This window comes from Macrobrachium nipponense, chromosome 22, assembly GCF_015104395.2.
Source record: "Macrobrachium nipponense isolate FS-2020 chromosome 22, ASM1510439v2, whole genome shotgun sequence".
Classification (NCBI taxonomy): Eukaryota; Metazoa; Arthropoda; class Malacostraca; order Decapoda; family Palaemonidae; genus Macrobrachium; species Macrobrachium nipponense.
Window position 1 is genome coordinate 31,107,146 of NC_087213.1, and position 16,478 is coordinate 31,123,623.

At 38.1% G+C, this 16,478-nt stretch overlaps 2 protein-coding genes across 3 annotated transcripts in view; one reads left to right on the forward strand and one right to left on the reverse strand.

Moving 5' to 3' along the window:
• The window catches only part of LOC135198577 (uncharacterized), a 65,930-nt gene that overhangs the window by 35,456 nt on the left and 13,996 nt on the right, over positions 1 to 16,478 (forward strand). Inside the window, exon 5 of the mRNA XM_064226293.1 lies at positions 10,919 to 11,031. Within this exon, the coding sequence (XP_064082363.1) occupies positions 10,919 to 11,031 (113 nt within the window). The remainder of the gene's footprint in view (positions 1 to 10,918; positions 11,032 to 16,478) is intronic.
• Positions 14,539 to 16,478, reverse strand: part of LOC135198578 (uncharacterized) — a 43,514-nt gene continuing 41,574 nt past the window's right edge. For both annotated transcript variants that reach the window (XR_010310843.1, XM_064226294.1), the window contains one exon: positions 14,539 to 14,699. Coding sequence is in view for 1 of the 2 variants with exons in the window: in XM_064226294.1 (XP_064082364.1) it covers positions 14,673 to 14,699 (27 nt within the window). In the remaining variant the exon portion in view is untranslated. The remainder of the gene's footprint in view (positions 14,700 to 16,478) is intronic.

Consider the following 16,478-nt stretch of genomic DNA (forward strand, 5'->3'; position numbering starts at 1 on the left):
ATGTCTTCCAAAACTATACAAAGAAAAAAATTGAGTTCCTTGTGCATTTAGTGGTGTTGACAATCTCCTCTAGCAAAAAATCTTTTAAGAAATTGAAATATGTGCTTAGTGCACAGATTTTGCGAGTTTTTAGTTTCAGACGATGGCAAACAATCAGGATTCAATTTTACATGCATTGACTCAATTAAGGAATATAGAAAAAAGAGCATTCCTGAACATAGCAGTGTTTAACCTAACACCAGAGAATAAATTCTTTACTACTTTTTACTACCACTACTCAAAAATTGGCGTCTTAATAAATCCTTAGAGCTATAACTGGACATAACAAAACTTCTCATCGGCTACTAAAGTATAGTTGAATTAGGCACTGTCCACAAATTTGGAGTGAGCTTTGCTTTGGCATTGTTTATAGCCCTAAACAATGGGAGAAAAAAAAGTGTCCCCTTGAACAAAGCCATAAAAAGAAGGGGGTTGAAGCTCACCCATACACTAGAGGGATAAGCTCTTGAGGGAGGCTTCATCCAAAGGCTCAGTCTGAGGTAACATCTAATTTAAGGGCTATATCCAAATTCCATCCTAAACAATGGTAGGAAATTTTAAGGGCTTCCAGCCCAAAGAATCAGAAGACCTCTTCCAATGTCCTGAGTGATATTCAAGTTAGCATGCCTCAGAACTGAATACAGTGGTACCTCGACATACGAAAGGCTCAACATACGAAAAACTCGAGATACGAAAGCAAATACGAAGATTTTTTTTGCTCTAGATACGAAAATTGTTCAAGATACGAAAGGTGGTTGCTGTAAAGTCCCGAGATTCGGCCGGACCAGCAATAACAATTTTAAAACTTGCGCACCGCCAACTTAGTAGACTCGCCACCATCCTCCCACTCTCCCATTTGTTCTTGATGCTAGTCACTGCCATAAGATCCTGCTCTCCTATTGGTCAGCATCTCTCCCATGATCCCATCGTGCATCTACGTAGCGGCGTGCTTTTTCGGCCACTCGGCGGCATCATCGGTATCATAAGCACTTGGAATTCGTTCGTTCTATACGATTTTGTTTATTAATGTAAATTTGTTAGTGATTTCGTTGTAGTATGTACTACTTTATCGTGTTGTGTGAGAACTTTACTTCATACGTATACGTACTACATAACTTAATTACGTACAGTATATACGTAGTCATGGGTCCCAAGAAAGTTGAAGTAGGAAAGAAGAGGATGCTTTTTTTGGAGACAAAAATGTAGTTGATAAAAAAGTATGAAGCTGGCATGCGATTGAGTGTGATCACCAAGGAATACGGCCGAAATCCGTCGACAATAGGCACCATCCTTAAGCATAAGGATGCCATCAAAGCAGCTACACCTTCCAAGGGCGTGACTATTTTGTCTAGCAAGAGGAGCCACGTGCACGACGAGATGGAACGGCTGCTTCTTGTCTGGATAAAAGACAAAGAAATCGCTGGCGATAGGCGATACGATAACAGAGACGGCAATCTACCACAAGGCCAGCGCCATTTTTGGCGATTTGATTGCCCAGGCCGAAGACGATGGAGGAGAAGGGACTTCGATGCCAGCCCAAGAGTTCAAGGCTTCTCATGGGTGGTTCAAAAAATTCCGTAAACGGACTGGCATCCATTCGGTGGTGCGGCATGGGGAGGCGGCCAGCTCGGACACGAAAGCGGCTGAAGCCTATATTAAGACGTTCGACAAGATGACAATCAAGGGAGGCTACAGTTCTCAGCAAGTCTTCAACTGTGATGAGACTGACCTTTTTTGGAAAAAATGCCTCGTCGGACGTACATCACAGGAAGAGAAGAAGCTACCCGAGCATAAGCCTATGAAAGACAGGCTTACGCTCCCACTTTGTTCCAACGCCAGTGGGGATTGCAAGGTGAAGCCCCTACTTGTCTTATCATTCAGACTCCTCGAGCCTTCAAGGCCCACAAAGTGCTAAAGGAGAAGCTTCCGGTGATGTGGAGGGCTAATGCAAAAGCCTGGGTAACGAGACTTTTGTTCACCAAGTGGGTAAATCTGTGTTTCGGCCTAACAGTGAAGAAATTCTTGGAAGAGAAGCGCCTCCCTCTGAAATGTCTGCTGTTGTTGGACAATGCCCCTGCTCACCCTCCTGGCCTCGAGGAATATATCCTAGCGGTGTATTCTTTCATCAAGGTTCTTTATCTTCTGCCTAACACCACCCCTCCTCCAGCCCATGGACCAGCAAGTGATATTGAACTTCAAGGAGCTGTATACAAAACCATCTTTTCAAGAGATATTTCGACATCACCGATACCACAAACCTCACCTTGCGTGAATTTTGGAAGGAGCATTTCGATGTTGTCACATGCACCTGACTCATCGATCAAGCTTGGCAGGAGGTTTCGAGGCGAACCTTGAATTCTTTGTGTAGGAAACTGGCCTGATGCCGTATCCACCCGAGACTTCGAGGGATTCGACATGGGCGAAGCTGGTGCTGCAGATTCACGAATAGTTGACGATCCTGAAACTTTCGCAACCAGATCTTAACTAGATCGTTGCACTCAGCAAGTCCATGGGGCTGGTTGTCGACGAGGACAACATCAATGACCTTCTCGAGGAGCACCAAGAGGAGCTTACGACGGATGACCTGAAGGAGTTGGAGGCCATGCAACATAACGTCATTAAAGAAGAGTTCTCTAGCAGTGGCGAGGAGGACGACGACGACCCTACGACAACAGCAGAAATTAAGGATGTTCTAGCTGCTTTTTATAAGGTGCAATCATTTGTAGAAAAGACGCCCCGAAAAGGCTTACACAGGTCGTATGCTTGAGCAGTTCGATGATGTTTGTCTGAGTCGTTTCAGGAACATTGTTAAAAGTAGGCAGAAGCAATCCTCCTTGGATAGTTATTTTTTAAAGAGGCCTTTAGTAGGAGTAAGCAAAAAGGAAGAACCAATTGATACTACGAAAAAACAAAGTTGAAAGTGGTGAAGAAATTGAAAAAAAAAAGTATAAAAAAGTAAAAAAAAAATGTAAAAATAAAAAAAAGAAAGAAAAAAAAATTTTAATTATAAGTTTTTTGTAAAGTTAAGTGCTACAGTTTTGTTAATATGTTTCGTAAAGTTAAGTGTACATACTGTAAGAAGTTTTCTGCCGTTTGTCCTCCTCTGTCGCCACTTTCGGAGATAGCCTCACTTGAAAGGTAAGGTTCCACATTTTACTACATATGTATGTACATACGGTATTTGCTGTATACCATGTACACTAATACACTTTATTTACAGGTACGTTCATATTAGTACTAGTATGTATTAAGTTAGGTATTGAATGGTCCAAATTGTTGTAGTATTTCATTGTTTATTGGTCAATTTAGCTTTATTATAAAATTTACTGGGGTGTTTTTGTAGGGCTTGGAACGGATTAGCCATTTTACATGTAAAATGCGGTTCAAGATACGAAAAGCTCATGATACGAAAGCCGCCTCGGAACGGATTAATTTCGTATCTCAAGGTACCTCTGTATTGTATAAGTTAGAGCTATACGTATACTTTAAGCCCTGGATGAAAAAGTTGCTTTGCACACCTGAGATACTGGAAGAACTTTATTGGGTTGTCTTCAGAAGTATGGGTGCTGGAAATTAGGAAAAGCGCCAAGATCAATAAACTGACTGCTGTTGTTGACAAGGCCTAAGAGTCGAGGGCCTTCTAGATTCAAGGATTGGCTTCCTAGCTGCTCTTGAAAGACTAGCTTGCATGAGACAGTTAACAATTTCTATAAGGTCAGATGAAACTTTTGGAGATTTTAATGGAATCTTGACAGATGGACTTGCTACGAAAATCATTTGTGATTGGAAGAAGCTACAGAACTTTTACTGCCAGGAAAGGTAGCTCAGGAAACCATTTTCTTTAGGGCCACCAAGAGCTAACAGCTGCTTGAGGTCTCAGATACTCACAGTGTGTTGAAAACTTTACTCAGGAGTGAAAATGAAGGAAAAGCATAATTTCTAGAGTCAAACTACTCGAGAAGAAAAGCATCAACTATCCATGCCAGAGATCTTGAAGTAAACTGGGAGTTCTGCATGTTGGGAGTCTGTAAACAAATCAATATTCAGGCCTCACCAAAGGTACAACTTGTTTACTTGTGAATGAACAACTTCTTGTATACTTGTCAATGAAGTGACCATTCTGTCAGAAGACCTGCCCTTTCCTGTTGAGTTGGTCTGCGATGATATGGTTCGTGTTTTCTCCCATGGATAAATTGTGGTAGAGGAATTACGTTGTGGACTGTGTCCAAAGAAGTTTTATCTGCTAGCCTGAATAAATTTCTTGATTGCTACTTCCTATGTAACAAAGAGAAGTTAAATTGTTGGTTTAGACTGTGATAATCATGTCTCTGATCAAGTATTATGCTTGCATAAGACCTTCCAATCTGCCAAAAGTTCTTAGATTGTTTGTATGCATCTTGCTCTCCTATACAGGCCAACTTCTTAACATTTCGATGTTCTCTAGAATGGCTTCACAAACATGACCCCAAAGCAACTGAGGACAAAATGAGGTTTGGGCTTAAGAGGTCTAAAGGCAGACACGTCAACAGTCTTGATCAATCTCTCCACCAACAAAGAGAACATAAAGACCTGAAGAAATTATGATTGGAGTGGAAGCCAGAAGACGAGACCAGACCCAAGAGGTCTTGAGATAAAATGGAATTGGTCATTTTAGACCATATTAACAAACTTCACTGAAGAGACTTAAGTGACCCAGAGAAGGTAGCCAGTTCTTTGCTCAAGGCTTTTAAGGGTTTAGATTCTATCAGCAGTGATGGAAAATGCCCCAAAAAGAGAGAGTATTGATCTTCATCCCCAGGTAAACAGTTCACTGGGTTAGAAGAAGCATAAATTTGTGATATTGATCAGAATGCACAATGCCGAGGCCAATTGCAGTATCCAGTCCTTCATCCTCAAGATTGCCTGAAATGACTTGGCAAGTCTTCTAAATTTAGGAGAACTCAAGACTCTTAGCAGGTGACTCCCTCTGACTAATGGAGCCAAAACATGGGAGAATACATGTGGCTCTTTACTCATAACAAGGGAGAATACATGTGGCTCTTTACTCATAACAAGGGAGAATACATGTGGCTCTTTACTCATACCACCATACAGTTTTCAATTGGAGGAAATGCATAGATGCTTCCTTAGTTTGGAGGCAATGCATAGACACTTCCTCAATTGAGGAAAGATCAGGACAAGGAAGTACAGATCCTGCATATCAACAAAATACATCCAGTCACTCTTTTGGAAGGCAATAAAGCTGAACTGAATGACTCAGTTGAAAAAGAAACAAAATTAACTAACTTTCTGAGATTGGAAATGTCCATTACTGGTCTCCAGCCACCCTGAGACCTTCGAAACAAGAAAAATGAAAAAATCTTGTAAAATTGGCTCTATTGTAACCTAGTGTAACAGCTGTCAGATCTCCTCCAAAGTTTCAGATCTATGTGAAGAGGGTGGGTCATGTAGGATATTAGGGATGCCAACAGGGATGGAATAGGAACAAAAGGTATTTTGTTATTATTATTAATATATTACTCGGAAGATTAATCATATTTATATGGAACAAGCACACAGGGAAGAGGTAGGAGGAGGTAAGGGAAATATAGAAAGAAGAGATCTCTCTTATTAAACAAGAAAAAGTCAATTAACAAACAGATAAAACAAAGTAATTATTACAATTTTAGGAGAACTTTTGAAGTTCCAGTTGCACAAACATCTCAAGGAGAATGTTCCACAGTCCAATGGTGTAAGGAATAAAGGACCTTTGGAGCTGAGAAGTTCAACAGCAAAACATATTTACTGCACATTGCTCTTGACAGGAAAAAGGGATCAGGGATCAATTGTGAATGTGAATGATCTCTATTAAAATACAACTTATGAAAAATTTACAAACAAGACCATCCATCAATGGTCCAAGTCATAACTGCTAATATTAGGAAACAGAAACCTACCACCACAAACCACTCTTATCTAAAAGAGATAATCTCAAATTGTCCTTTCTTGAGAATACTCTGTAGGTGGCCTTGGGAGTTCGAAACATCAGTTATGGTTTCCTTTGCTATTCTTTCACTATGAGCATGAGCCTTGATCACCTCGAAAGAGCTTACTGAAGCAGAAGAACTCGAGGGTAGTTTGGGTTGATATTGATGTGGAAAAGGTTGCAGGCTTAGGATGCTAGAAGGAAGACTTCAAAGACTATGCTAAGAATTCTCTATTCTCCTGACTTAAAACATCTTTGGTGATGTCCCTAAATGCTTCAGAGTTAAGGAGACGACAAGTCTGCCAAAAGCAGCTACTGATCATTGAGTTGGAGCTACTTTGCAAGATAAATAGGAACACATCTGTTCCTGTTACTTTAAAACGGAATTATAAAAAACTTTATATTCCTCCTGAAGCTTCGGAAATAGGTCTTCCAAGGTAAGGGTAATGCTCCAATGTGTCATCAAGAACTACTGCCCCTTCAGTACTAATATTTATTTATTTATTTATTCTTTTTTTAACCAGATACATCTTGGGAGCAGTTGTGCTAAGAATGGTATACCAACTTCACATGTGCTTGATCTATATTAAGCCAAAGCACCTTACTGATATGAAAGCTTTTGGCTTCCATGGGTCGAGAAACTTGAAAAATCTGCATCTTAAAAGGAACTCTGACATCTGTATCATAACATGTAGCTCTAAGAACTTTGCAAAACTTAAACGGCAGCAGTGGCATTCTGTGAACCAGCTTCAAGGGATACACATTGGAGATTGCCTCAAAATGCACCTGAACAGAATCAAATAAGCTTTAACTTCTTAACCATCTGAATGAAGGTTGCAGTCCTTAGTCTTAAGGAACAACCAAGATGGAAGAAAACAGTAAATTACAGTAAGTGATAGGTGTCTGAGACAGTGACACAGTCAGGAGCAGCAGCAGTGATGTCACGGGATGCTTTGGGAAGCATCAGATGATTTGTTGGGAGATAGTTGGGTGGGAGAAGGTAGAGGATTTCACATAATGTCACCGCAGAAGACAAACTATCTGCCTTGTGCTTCAGCAACAAATTCCAAAGAAATGAAAGTTTCAACCTGAGTGACAACTCTGCTTAGATGACAGCAGAAGCCATCTGGACAACACCTGAAGCAGTGACAAAGGAAGGATTGCTATTACAAATAAGTACAGAGAAGTACCAGTCAACTGAGGGTGATTGAGTTAGATGGAAAGGATCAATGTCAGAAATGAGGGCAGGTAAATATTGAAATAACTGGAGTACTACTGACGTGTTGTTCAGACACTACCAGAGTAACAGGAATACCATGCCCCTAGATAACAAGATCACACAGATCAGTCACTCTTGCAAAATGATGATGATTAGTGAGTAGGGTTAACATGAGTGCTAACCTCTACCAAATAAATTTTTCTGAGAGAGTTGGTTAAAGATGTTAGATGGCTGAGAGAAAGGTGACAAAGGGTACAGACCTCTTTTTAAAGACATTCCTTGGATCCCTGGTAGTTTTGAAAGTCTAATGACACAAGGCAGTCTAGAGGGTGGGTGGGTTACAGGTTGGGGGAAACAACTATATTTACCCATAATATACTTGGTCAAGTGCCTAATTGACAATAGAAGTAAACTCTTGATTAGAGTAACTTATGACCAGATCTGATTAATTGTCTGAAAACTTAACAGCCTCTCACATCTTCCGATATCTCACAAAATGATCCATTCTCACCAGACCACTCCTTACCTTCCCTCACCGAGGAAAAAAATGCTCATTACCTTTACCCACTTGTTATTCTTTTCTTTATTGTGAATGCTGATTGCAACTACTAATGTCATGAAGATGCAAGCTGTATTTATTAATTTAGTACGTAGTCCCTCTTTTTCACAAGAACTTTACACAACTTCACTGTTACTGTCTTCCATTTATAAAAGAGTTGTACAAATGCACTTGTAAAACACACCATATGACAGTTTGAAGTTCAACTGCAATTCTGAGCTACTTGTACTAAGGATTTAGACCATACAGAACCAAATTAAAAAATAATACTGATACCCCAAAAAGATTTCTGTAAGTTATATTTCCCTGTAAGTAACGTTACATTCAAGAGCCCTCTGGTCCTACAGAAATACAAAATGTTCATACAGAAATAAACTGTCAAATTTCATATATGTAGTAGTATCCTTTAGTGTGAGCTGGAATCAGTCATTGAACTTAGTAATACGTAAGGGAGTTAACTGGTGGTTAAGAGGCGTTAGTGACCGCATACCCCTCACTCACTCACCAACACTAACCACTTTTTGTTGATCTACTGCCGTATGAGGATTATTGCTGTGCTTCTCCTGAATATATTAAGTTGAACTTGCTAGTTTTTTGTTTTTTTACATCCTTTTGGAGGTTTGAAGGGTTAGTTCCTTCATCCCCTTAATTTTTATTTTAATGACTGCTGCTGTTGTGAATATTAATCTTCCTTGCAATTTCAGCAGTATTGTAGTTGTATGGGAGAAGGTATTGATGTTTGGATGCATTAGGTAAAAGAGGTAAGAGTCAGATGTTGCCTATTTCTTGCCCTTTTATTATACCAAGTCCCTCCAGCAAGACTTACCCTAATTACATCCCTTCTAAGGAGAAGGCAATATCTTGAGATGTGGGATTATACACATTATCCTACACATTGTCAGGAAGTCTACCCTTTTGATGTCACCGGCTGCATTTGCTCTTGGTGTAACACACTATGTTGTTTAATGCTGCTGAAGTCACTAAGAGTTCAATGAAGTAGTCTCTAATGAGACTACTGCTGCTCTTCAGGGAGGAAGCTAGACCTGAATGATTAAGTGAAACTCTTTTTCCATCACACTCTTGCTTGACGTTGATGCTCCACCTCTCCTCCCCTTATGGGAGGAGGAATGCTGGGGAAGTCTAAGTCCTCTGCAAGTAGTCCTTCATGTTCTCATGAGTGCTCTACCTTTTCAAAAGGAGGAGGTGGCCCCCCTATTCCACAGGCAATTGTTGAAGCCTCTGTCTGAGCAGGTATGGGTTTCCTTATACTTACCCACTTAGGCAAGGCCCTTTCTTGCTTAATCCTGAGGGAATATCATTTAGGAGTATGCTTGTCAACCTGCTCACTCTGGAGGTGCTTGGTCTCAAGATTGAGCATTCACATGTATTTATGTTTGGAGCACCTTCCTTCTCCCCCCCCCCCCCCCCCCCCCCCCCCCACCCCACCCCCCCCCCCCCCCCCCCCCCCCCCCCACCCCCCCCCCCCCCCCCCCCCCCCCTCCCCCAACCCTTAGGGTCTTTCAGGAGACACAAGAAGAAGAAAAACTTCACCCACGCCAGGACATAGGATATGCCTTAGGCTTTTCTGACAATTTTTGTGCTTCTGGGCAATGAGAGCCTTCCTCTCCTTATTCTACTAGAGGTACTACATCATTCAGGGCCTTAGATATATTCTTGGGACCTGACGCAGTTGCGTAATGGATGCCTAGGTTGTGAGGTACCGTTCCGTCATTCTACCAGCTGGACATCGTTCACAGGCTTTATGTAAGCCTTAGAGGATGAATACTGTGAATGAACTCTATTCCCCAATTCCATTCTAGATCAGCATCTAGGCTGAAGTATAAGCTGTGTCAGACTAGATACATGTTCTATTTTCACTTTGAGCACCCAATCTTAGCATAGTGTCTAACATGTCTTCCTCTGCACTTTCTTTTAACAAGGATGGAAAGGGTGCATAGGTAAAGTTTGAACAGAAGTACCTGTCTTCAGTGTTTAATTCCTTTTCAAGGAATTTCATAAATCTCCCATGTTTTTTTCCTTACTTGAATACTTTTTCGCCCAGGGCCCTACTCCTCATGTCGACCATTTCATCTTACTGGTAGGTTACAGGAGCCGTGATGTTCCCTGCTTTAAAGCAAAACCAAGAACATGACATTTCCAAGTGCTATTTAACTTGATTCAGTTAACAGGGACTACAACCCACCTAATGTGTAAGCATATCTAATGTTATGTTAAATATTACAGTGGACCCCCGTATTTGCGTTCTCGGCATTTGCGGATTTTTCTATGGACCATATGTACCCATTATTCGTGCGAAATAAGTGTATTTGTAGTATTTTTCTATGAAAAATAACCACAAATTCCTGTTTTTTTATCATTTTCATCATAAAATGCATATTTTGTGATAAAACTATTAAAAGAAAGTGTAAACATTTTTAGTGGGTTTTTCTTGAGTTTCAACTAACAAAATATGCAGTTTTAAGCATTTTAATAGGGGTTTTAACTATTTGTGGATTCTAGCCATTCGCTGGGGGTCTGATACGCATCCCCTGTAAATATGGGCAAACACTGTAAGGTAATTTGCATTTTTCCTTGATATACAAACTTTAGTCTTTCATTTACTGAATCCCACCTTGACTTTTATGCACTGTCCCTGCAGCCAAAGGAAAAGTGGCTGGGGCAGTAGGTAAGCACATAAGGGGTATTACCTCTCTCACTCCCCCTACTACCAGTTATACCTTGTTATAAGATTTAACAACCATTTCCAGCTTGCACTGAAGGAAACTTCCATGTGAAACCTTTGATTTTATCGGCTCACAAAAATTCTCACTGTACACTTTATAAGGGAAGGTGGTATGCATCAAAGCAATTATGGTACCATATTCAGTTACTAGACTTGAAAATTTTGTTTGTCAACCTGAAAAAAATATTAATCATTGATTAGGAAAGAGAGATTAATATTTACAGTTGTCAGCATCAGTCAGTAATGACAAAGCCTGAAAAAATCAATTGTGGTGCAATGTTTTTTAATACTATAGTAAATCAATATGGGTACATTATGTATAGCAAACCCCAATTTTTTCAGAAACTTGGATAAGTTTATGCCTAAAAAATCAGAACTCATTTGTGTTGACAGGTACCATGGTGTGGACAGACAGATCCATTGACTTACTGATCAAGCTGTTGCTAGAATTTAAGGATTGGTTTTCGGATAATGAGTCGGATCGAGATGATAGAACATTATGGGAGGTAAGAAACTGATTACTATTTGGCATGTTAATAGTTTAATAAGGTTCTTTATTCCTTACACTAGTTTAGAAATTATTATTTCTACTTTTATTATTACTTCTTTTACTTTAATGTAGAGATTATTTTTCTGCTTTTGTGTACAGTAGACCCCTGCTACTTGTGGCCTCACGATTCGCGGACTTGCCTTTTTGCAGATTTTACTGTGGACAGTATATACCCATTATTTACGGAAAATTTGTTATTTCGCAGTACAGGCAGTCCCTGGTTATTTGCGGGGGTTCCATTCCCAGGGGTGTGCTGATAAGCGAAAACGGCCATTAACTGAAACTTGGTGATGGAGTGCCATAAGCATCCTCATGGTGCCGTAAGGTGCCTCATGGCGCTGATAACCGGAACTCGTCCCATTATGGCACCACAAATCGCCAATTTAGCCCCAGAAAACCAGATCGCTGATAACCGAGTCTGCCGATAACCCAGGACTGCCTGTATTTTTCACTGAGAAATATTCATAAATTACTCCATTTTTATATAGTTTTCATAACTTTGTGATAAAACTATTAAAAAACTCAGTTATAAGCATTTTCAGAGAGCTTTTAACCCTTAAACGCCGACTGGACGTATTTTACGTCAACATTTTTTGTCTCTCGGGTGCCGACTGGACGTATTTTACGTCGACATACAAAAGTTTTTTTAAAATTCGCGGAAAAATACTTTTAGGCCTACCAGCCGAAAAACTCTTGAATCATGCGCCTTGGGGATGCTGGGAGTTCACGGATCAAGGTGTTGTTTTGTTTACAATCGTTACGCAGGCGCGCAAGCGCGAATTTCTTTCTTGCCGCACTAAAAAAGTATCTGACACATCTCGGAATTATTTCGTCACTTTGACATAATTTTTGTACCATTTTAAATTAGCCGTTACATGGAGTATTATATATGAAAATGTGCGCATTTACATGTAAAATACAACAAAAAAATAGTCATGATTGTAGCTTTTATCAGTTTTAAGATATTTTCATATAAATAACGATAAGTGCCAAAATTTCAACCTTCGGTCAACTTTGACTCTACCGAAATGGTCAAAAAACGCAATTGTAAGCTAAAACTCTTATATTTTAGTAATATTCAATCATTTACCTTAATTTTGCCACTAATTGGAAGTCTCTAGCACAATATTTCGATTTATGGTGAATTTATGAAAAAACTTTTTCCTTACGTCCGCGCGGTAACTCTTCCGAAAAAAATCATACATGCGATCTTGTGGGGTAATGTTTGCAGCATTTTAAATTAGCCGTTACATAAAGTTTTATATATGAAAATGTGTGCAATTTCATGCACAATACAACTACGTAAATACAACCCATGGTTGTAGCTTTTATAAATTTTGAAATATTTTCATATAAAAAATGATAAGTGACAAATTTTCAACCTTCAGTCAACTTTGACTCTACCAAAATGGTCGAAAAACGCAATTGTAAGCTAAAACGCTTATATTCTAGTAATATTCAAGCATTTACCTTAATTTTGCAACAAATTGGAAGTCTCTAGCACAATATTTCGATTTATGGTGAATTTATGAAAAAAATAAAATTTTCTTTACGTCCGCGGCGGTAAACTCTTCCGAAAAAAATCATACGTGCGATTGTGGTAATGTTTGCACCATTTTAAATTAGCCGTTACATAAAGTTTTATATATGAAAATGTGCGCAATTTCATGTAGAATACAACCCAAAAAAATTGAAGGTTGTAGCTTTTCTCATTTTTGAAATATTTGCATATAAATCACGATAAATAGAAAAAAAACCACGTTCGGTCAACTTTGACTGTACCGAAATGGTCGAAAAAACGCAATGTAAGCTAAAACCTTACAGTCTAGTAATATTTCAGTCATTTATCTTCATCTTGAAACAAATCCGAAGTCTCTAGCACAATATTAGATTTATGGTGAATTTAAAAAAAAAAAAACTTTCCTTCCCTCCGTGCGCGGATTCTCCGCCACAAATCTCCGAAATGCGTACGTTCCATTCTCGGAATATTTGCTCCGTTTCATATTAGGCATTTCATAGAGTTTTATATATGAAAATGTGCGCAATTTCATGTAGAATAAAACGAAAAATATTTGAAGGTTGTAGCTTTTCTTATTTCTGAAATAATTGCATATAAATAAATATATATAAAAAAATTCGACATTCGGTCAACTTTAACTCGTCAGATATGGTCGAAAACTACATTTGTAAGCTAATATTCTTACAGTATAGTAATATTCAATCATTTGTCTTCATTTTGAAAGAAATTGGAAGTCTCTAGGACAATATTTAGATTTATGGTGAATTTTTGAAAATATTTATTTACGTCCGCACGTTACGAATTCATGCATTATTTTGTGATAATATTTTCTCTGTGTTGCTTTTATCGTTTTACAATGTGTTATATACCAAAATGATTGCAATTTAGTGTACATTACAACGAAAAAAAAAGTAACTTGTTACCTTTAAACCGTTTTGCGCACAGCGCGATTTTTTTTTTATTTGAATACAATTATATGTGAAATTTCGTTTTTGCGCTATTATATATCGCATTATTTATATATGATAATGATAATTTTTTTCATTTCTGATGGTTGCATACTAAACTTCAGCCAATGATAAAAAAAGGAGCCAAAAATGAACTCTTAATCTTGAAAACTAAGCGCGCTGTGATTTTTTGAAAAAAATATTTTTTCCGCTTCCGCGCTCTCTCTGAAACACCTCCGGCACACGGGAGACATTTTTTTTTTTACCTCTTCGGCGTTTAAGGGTTAATGTGTTTTAACTATCAAATTGGGCAGTTCTTAGCATTTTTAGAGGTGTTTTAAGTATTCACAGGGTGGGGGCTCTGGTACCCATCCCCTGCGAGTACGTGGGGTCTACTGTATTAGCAGAGATAATGGCGAGATGTAGAAGTTAACTGGAAAGGCTATGCAGTTTATTTTGACCTTTCTGGGATAGGATCTCGGTAATTCGTAAGATCAGATAAAGAGATCTCGTAAATTCTGATTTTGTAAAGCTTGAAAGTACAATGTGTGAAATGTTTTCCTGAAAAAACGTAGTTTGAATATCTATGGAAACGAGCTTATAACCATTTGTTTCATGAATTGGTTACATTTGAAGGGCTTTTATATTCTATATTCGTGTATATTAATATTGACATCATAATACTTTGAATCTTTTAAGTTATTAAACAGCGGTACCAGGATCCATAGATTTTTTCAACCTTGCTTAATGCATTAGACATATTTTATTTGTATTCTAAGGAAATAGGATCTCAAAAAATATTTTAGAAACCAGGGTAGAGAAATGTTTGTCTTTGTTAGCCATAATAATTTTATTAACAGAAGAATGTACAGAATGCCTATTTGTAATGAACATTAGGTGCTACCCTGTCACTGATTTGCTGATAGGACAAAGCAACTCATTGCAGCCATTGATTGTGCAAGTCTTTTTTTTTTTTTTTTTTTTTTTTTTTTTTTTTTTTTTTTTTTTTTTTAAATGAGACTTGTACAATTAATGTACTTTTTATTATGTGGCGATGATTACCCTGTAGATCAATGTAGGTATTAAGGTTGTGAACTTCTTGCAGCATTTCTTCTCTTGGACTATGAAAGGTCACAACCACCTCTGGGGCAATATATTCTGTAATCAATGACAAAACCAGTTTTGAAATTTTTTACATTGGAGTACAGTATTACAAACAGAAAAATAATGCCTTTTTAAATTCATCTGTAATGTATTATTTAAAATTGTTATTTCAATCATCATTATTAGTAAGCCCACCAGTGTACAGATTAGCTAAGTATACCAGAAATATCTGAAATGAGTTTTACCCAGAAAAAGTTCTGTTGATGCTGTGATCGAGAAATTCTTTTTGTCACAAATGTTTTGCACAACTTTTTCTGCAGGCCTACAATCAATTTCCAGGACAACAGAGATGTTAATACATCAAGTAGAGCCTTTGATACTGTATTATGCTAGCCTATTATATATATATATATAACTAAGCAAAATGAAATAAAATATCAAGCAGTCAAGCTTAGTCTTTGTAAATTTGTTTGTAATTATGTGAATAGACTACAGACTGAATCTTTTTCTCTCAAAAGAACAATTGTTACTGATGATGTAAACAGAGTAAGCTATTATAATACCTTAAGCTAGGTTAGTGTACAAAAAATTTTTTTTATCACAGATTACATATATTTTTCCTCTTCCATGTGGTGAATACAGTTTACAGTTTTCTATCAAATCTTTTATAATACAGTTTACAGTTTTCTGTCAAATCTTTTATAAGTGCAGAACTACAAGCACAATTGCAACACAGACAGCTACCCGTTGCTGAATAACCACTGGTTCCGTGCAACGTAAAAACACCATACAAACAAATAAACACAGACAGCTTGAATGGAATTTTGAACTAATTCACATGCTCTTAATTTACCTATATCTACACAGTGCCAACTTTAGGTGTTCTGATCTGATTCATTCCAAGCTTAACATGCTTTTTGTAGTATAACTGTCTCACAGTAGTATATATACTAGTGATTTTCTTTAGCCCATCATTAATGACATACACCTTTCACTCAACCTTACTTATCAAGTAATCAACCATGAGCTGGTCACTCAAGTCTCAGGATCCCTGTAAGGGGATCATAGCACCGTCAGTGCACCTCGTGCGGTGCACTGTAGGCATTACTTACGGTTCTTAAGGAGCATTCTGGTTGACCATGTATTGGACAGTTTCTTCTATAGTGATTACTTAATGCATTTTATAGCCACAGAGCTCAGTTTGACTGAAATGCATGTCACACAAGGTTTATAGTAGTGAGTTGGCATCCTTTGTCCATCTCTATTCTTTCACGTAGCAGCCTATGGACATATATGCTACCCCTGACTTTTATCAGTAGTTGGTAGATGTAAGCAACTACATCTCCCTTCGACAAGGGGCCAGTTGAGCACTGTTATCAATGGACCTGGTTATGATATTGATACCTCTAGAACTTGATCACCATGTCAAGTCATTTCTGTGCAGTGCAGTTGACTTTTGAAAGAATAAAAACATACTGTATTTTTGCCTTGTAAATTGGTGAAATAATATGGAATACAGAAGTGTGAAAATTTAATGTTTATGTATAGTTTTTATAAGATTAAAGGGGTGTTTTGAAAAATAAAATTGTAGGTTAAGAAATCAGAAAGAAAATATATTTACTGTATGATTTACTAAACTTTAGCCACAGGATAAATTAATTACATCAGATTTGCTCTTGCTCAACTCTGCCCAACAGTTTTATTATATGGTATTGTACATCTAAATTCTCCTAGATTTTTTACCTTGCCCTTTGGTAACTCACTCACTTCAAAGGGTGAATGACATTTGTGTTGGTGTATTTGTCTAGCCAGCCATGACCTACTTCAGTGGTT